Consider the following 5,942-nt stretch of genomic DNA (forward strand, 5'->3'; position numbering starts at 1 on the left):
ATTATAGGGGAAAAAAATAATTACTTGGCAACAACCCATTGTTATTCATGGGGAGAAATAAAACTACAAAATCTTGAATGAACAATATCCACACTTTTTTTTACTGACAGTCCACACTATAAAGGGAAAAAGAAATTGGTATCGGCTTGCCATACTCCTTGAATGAGCCGAAAATGCCTTATGCCATTTTGTAAGAAAAGAATCCAGACACCAATGAGAAACACAAATACTTTTTATGTTTGAGATCAGACATTGAAACAGAAGACTTTTTTCCCCAGAAATCTTTTGCAACTAGTGTTACATAAAGAGTGAAGTTACAAAAACTGCTGACAGAGGCAACAGTGAGAAGCACCAAGAATAACTGGAAAAGCATGCACTCATACAGCTGAACAGCTCTCACCTTGGACACTTGCCTATGGACTAACCCTACTCAAAATCTCTAAGCCTCATCCTCCTCTCCTTCCTCCTCAAACTCCCCTTGCTCATCTGCAGTGGCATCTTGATATTGCTGGTACTCGGAGACCAGGTCATTCATGTTGCTCTCGGCTTCCGTGAACTCCATCTCATCCATGCCTTCGCCAGTGTACCAGTGCAAGAAAGCCTTCCGCCGGAACATGGCTGTGAACTGCTCAGAGATTCTCTTGAAGAGCTCCTGGATTGCGGTGCTGTTGCCGATGAAGGTGGCAGACATCTTCAGGCCTCGGGGAGGAATGTCACACACGGCCGTCTTCACGTTGTTGGGGATCCATTCCACAAAGTAGCTGCTGTTCTTGTTCTGGACGTTCAGCATCTGCTCATCCACCTCCTTCATGGACATTCTGCCCCGGAAGATGGCTGCCACCGTCAGGTATCGGCCGTGGCGGGGGTCACAGGCCGCCATCATGTTTTTGGAATCAAACATCTGTTGAGTGAGCTCCGGGACCGTCAGGGCACGATATTGCTGGCTGCCACGACTCGTCAAGGGAGCAAAGCCGGGCATGAAGAAGTGCAGGCGAGGGAAAGGCACCATGTTGACTGCCAGCTTCCGAAGGTCTGCGTTCAGTTGGCCAGGAAACCGGAGGCAGGTGGTCACTCCGCTCATGGTGGCCGATACCAAGTGGTTGAGATCGCCGTAGGTTGGAGTTGTGAGTTTCAATGTGCGGAAGCAGATGTCATACAGAGCCTCATTGTCAATACAGTAGGTTTCATCCGTGTTCTCTACCAACTGGTGGACAGAGAGGGTGGCATTGTATGGCTCAACCACTGTGTCTGACACTTTCGGAGATGGCATTACACTGAAGGTGTTCATGATCCTATCAGGATATTCCTCCCTAATCTTGCTGATGAGAAGCGTTCCCATGCCAGATCCAGTGCCCCCGCCCAACGAGTGGGTGAGCTGGAAGCCCTGTAAGCAATCACAGCTTTCAGACTCCTTCCTTACTACATCCAGCACCGAATCCACTAGCTCAGCTCCCTCTGTGTAGTGGCCCTTGGCCCAGTTGTTCCCAGCACCACTCTGGCCTAAAAAAATGAAATACCCAAAAGAAAATACGATTAGTTAATAATTATTTCACAAGTATTACTTTGCACCATGTGTATGTAGAAAATACTTCACGTATATGCTTGAGTTGTATTTTGGTCAAATACTAAAAACAGCTCTTTACCTACTATGCCTACTTTTACACATGCAGGAGATGCATTACATATTGATATTTTACAGGTAGTCCTCGTTTAGTGACTGTTCAGTTATGACAATGATGAAAAAGTAATTTTGTGACCAATCCTTACATATACATCCTTTGCAGCTGAAGTTCAACCACTAAATTGTGATTTTTTTCCCTTAGCAACCACTTTGCTTATCCACCAACTTGCTGGTCTCAATTGTTGCTAAATGAGGGCTAAGTATATCACCTCATGATCAGAGAAGATGCAGCTGTTTTAAAGAGCTACCAACAGATCCAATTTGAGTGTCCTTGCATATACCGAATCATTGTTTCCCTTAAATCTGAACACTTCATAGCTGCATTTAGATATAATCACAGTTCACACATCATACGAAGCTAAAATGTAGCTTTTATTCTCAGCCTAGCATACCACATGCAATTTATTCAATAGACTGTATCTGAACCAGTCACCATTTATTATAAGTAGGGTAGATACTGCTATTGATTTCTCAGCTGTAACCTATTCTAGGGAAACAATTTCTCCAAGGCTACAAGATTTAGCCTTTTTTAACCACAAATTTCCCTTGCCTAAAGATGCTGGAGTTTTTTGGGGGCGGTTTTTTTGGCCTACTTTCAATAAAGAGTGAAAAAGTTTTTGTCCCATGCAGGTGAAGTTGATTTAAAAGAATCAGTGGTCTGTCCTTCACATATACTCTTTATATGTGTTGAATTCAAAAGACTTGAAACAAGTATAGGTTTCTGCCATTTATGGAAACTACAGTATTGGGGTTCCCTCAGCACTGGCCATGCTGCTGAAGTGTGTTGGAAGTCATTATTTAAAATTTTATGGAGGACCAATTAGTGCCCACCCCTGCTCTTGTGCCTAAGTAAAGAACAGCTCATTTTCCATTAACAGTTTCCTCTGAGAATGGCCAATTTGCTTTTCAGACACACAATTATTTTTTTTTAAGAGAAGCCATGTAGATCAGCTACACACCAAAGACAAAATTATCAGGCCTAAAGATCTGGCCAAAAGGTCCAGATCTGACCGAGTCCATTGTGCCAGGTTCCAAGTCAACGAGAATTGCACGGGGAACATACTTGTTACCTGTCGAAAAGAGAAAACCAAGTATTACTGATCCAACCGATTTTTTTTTTAAAAAAAAGAGTAACACAAAACTGCTCCATGCTCTTGGCAACTCATTACTATTCACTGAAGAAACACAGCTATGCTTCAGATACAAGGGGGGGTGGGGTCGTACATTTAAAGAGGACAATCTGAGGCATGGATGTCCAAACTTTTGGCTTGCCTGGGTCACTTTGAGCCAAGAGGAATCGTCTTGGGCTGCATACAAAATATATAATGTAGTAAGGTATAGAAATGACATTAATAGCATTTACTATCTTGCGGGGCCACATTAGCAGCCGTCCAAGGCTGCATGGACTGGACATGCCTGGTCTAAGGAAACAAGGACAGAATTTCAAGTACGCGTTGACACTTTGCTAGGGATTTAACTGGGCTGCCTTATCAATGACTCGTCACACACTCTGCTGTCGGTGGCTGCATTCTTCCTACTGTAAAATTCAGTCACATCCCAGATTTCTCTCTCTCCCCCCCCCTACCCCAGTTACCAGTTGCTTCATTGTAGTAGACATTGATCCTCTCCAGCTGCAGGTCACTGTCTCCATGGTAGCTGCCGGTGGGGTCAATGCCATGCTCATCGCTGATGACCTCCCAGAACTGGAATGGAATTTTTTTTTGGAGAGCTGTTAGCGACTGCTTTCAAAATGCCAGAAAGCTGCTGCTGCTGCAGCAGCACGTGCTTCTTGTAGACACACCCTGTCTAATTCTGCTGTCAGAGCTGCTGCTGCTGCTACCCTGGCAGAAATCAAGGCAGCTCTGCCAAAGAAGGGAGCTTAAAGCACAAAGAAATGGCACAGTTGCAACTGAAGGCAGAAAGAGGTTCTATCTGTCACTGACTGATCATTAATTCTAAAAACATTCTTCTGTATTCTTGCAAAGGAGGAGAGTTGGGGGGGGACGGGACCCATAAACGAAAGATAGCAAGAAAGCCTTCCGCCTTTCTTAAAACTAGTCGAGGGGATTTCTCCCCCCCCCACATTCGATGTTCTTTATGAAAGATGCCTGAACAATTTTACATCAAAGAACCATTACTACAGCTATTTCTAGGAAGAAAATGAAGAGAATATTTTGCCTGTAAATGCATACTTTGTGTTCCACATTAGAATAACTGAACATGTAGGATTGCGAGGTTCTCTCTCTCACACACACACACCCCTACAAAAAAAAAAATCAGATTCCTTCCCTTTCATATAAAACAAATGTTCGCATTTGACTTCATCTGATTGAAGTCACTTAAAAAAAACAAAAAGGAACCCTCTTAAAAGATCCTTAGTATTTTTTTAAGGTCTGTGGAATTTGTGCTGAGCATTTGCTGGCTGGCTGGCTGGGATGGGTGGGGCTGCAGAAGGCTGAAAACCGCACAATGCTGCATTGATCCCATTTCCAACCTTCTGAGCAACGAACATTTGAGTCCCAATTTTCCCAGGAGGTTAATGAGTCTTGTTTCTGTGTGGTGTCTAAGCACCAACAATGGGTACCACCAGCCAGATCTGCCTAAAAGGGCAGGGACCTATTAGATTTTTTTCTATCGCCTCCCCGCCTCCGATTGTTAGCTGGATTTCACGTTCACCATCCAACAGTCTTAACCAGCCTTGTGAAAAACCAAAATATCAGAATTGCAGGGGGACTATAATTCTACACCTTGTCCCCCCCTTTTTTTGTTGCCTTGTGCCTTTTTTTTTTTGAAACCGAAAATTCGTTTCCAATTATACGCAGTTAGTCCTCCAGCTTACCGAGTCTATCTCCGCACTAACCTCCGACAGCGCGTACGTCTGAATGGGAAGGGAAGTAAGGGTGTGGCCAGGGAGGGGGGGTCTCTTTACTTGGTTCAAGAGAATCACTGCGTTGCTAAAAGCCGGCATGGCTTTTTTTTTTCCCCGCCGCGCATTAGAAGCGGCGGGGAAAGAAAGACACGCCTTTTTTTCCCCTCCCCGGGGGAAAAAAAAAGCTCGCCCGCCGGCTACCTTTCTTTGTGCCACAGAGGCGAACCCGACTGTGAACGCTTTGACAAGCCATCTTCCCTCCCCTCCCCTGAAGCAGAACAAAGGGGGGGGGGGAGAGAAAGTGTTAGATGTTTTGTGCCAGCCATTGGCAGTTACCCAAAAAGGTCATCAGATGGAAGCAAAGAGGCTTCTTTGCTTCCACTGATGAGCCAGGGGTCTCAGACCCCTGCAGCCCCATTGGAGAGAGTGTTTTATGGTTAGGGAGGGGCCGAGACCCCCCCATAAATACCTCTGCTCAGGGGCTGCTCTACCCTTCTCATCTTTCTCTCTCTCTCTTGCATGCATTCTCTCTCTATCATGCAAGCATGGATGCCTCCATGCCATATAGCTCTTTTTGTATAACCTATCGACGAATAAAGCTTCATAATGACTGCATCTCTGCATCCTGCCTTTTTTTTTTAACTTGGAAGCACCTTAACGACCCATCGATCACTCGTGAGAGCTGCTCACAGAAAGGGCAACCGATGGCGAAGGCGCTCCCATTGTTATTATTTTCATTATTCAGAGGGGGGCATATTGGAGATTTGGAGAACCTTGCATTTCCCAGTGGCTTTTACCCCCCCCCAACATCTGCTGCGGGTCGTGGGAAAAGGACTGCCCCGTCCACAGATGCAGAGAGACCACCACCACCACCCCGGGGGGGGATGGGGGACGCTTTTGACTTCCACCCCCGCCGCGAAGCCTCCGAGGGCAGCGGAGCTCCCTTCCCCTCGGGTACCTTGGCTCCGATCTGGTTGCCGCACTGGCCGGCTTGGATGTGGACGATCTCCCGCATGGCGACGGCTTTCTTCTGGGCTCGCACCACCCCTCCCACCTCACTGGCCGCTGCTTCAGCCTCTCGCCTTGGCGCCGCCTCCTCTTCCTCGCCGGCAACTCGACGACAGGGAAAGGCTCGCTCGGCGAGTCTCCTTTTATAGCCGGAGCCCTTCTGCAGCCCAAGCCCCGCCCCTTCCCTACCCTTCCGGCCCCGCCCCTCCTCGGGTGATGTAATGCGGCTCCGGACAGGCGTGCAAGGGGGCGAGCGCCGCCCAAAGAAGGCCGAGAGGGTGGTTTGGTCCTCTTCTTCTTCTTCTACGCCAGGGGGTCTTCAAACTTGGCCCTTTTATGACTTGTGGACTTCAACTCCCAGAATTCCTCAGCCAGCTTTGCTGG

At 46.9% G+C, this 5,942-nt stretch overlaps 1 protein-coding gene across 1 annotated transcript; it reads right to left on the reverse strand.

The window, feature by feature from the left end:
• Positions 1 to 214: 214 nt before the first annotated feature.
• On the reverse strand, positions 215 to 5,729 carry LOC310638422 (tubulin beta-2 chain). Its single transcript, XM_083359491.1, has 4 exons — positions 5,509 to 5,729; positions 3,276 to 3,384; positions 2,641 to 2,751; positions 215 to 1,500 (listed from the first exon to the last, which is right to left on the reverse strand). The coding sequence occupies exons 1-4, from the start codon at positions 5,563 to 5,565 to the stop codon at positions 440 to 442; spliced, it is 1,338 nt and encodes a 445-aa protein (XP_083215617.1). The 5' UTR covers positions 5,566 to 5,729; the 3' UTR covers positions 215 to 439.
• Positions 5,730 to 5,942: the final 213 nt, after the last annotated feature.

This window comes from Vipera ursinii, assembly GCF_947247035.1.
Source record: "Vipera ursinii genome assembly, chromosome: 3".
Lineage (NCBI taxonomy): Eukaryota > Metazoa > Chordata > Lepidosauria > Squamata > Viperidae > Vipera > Vipera ursinii.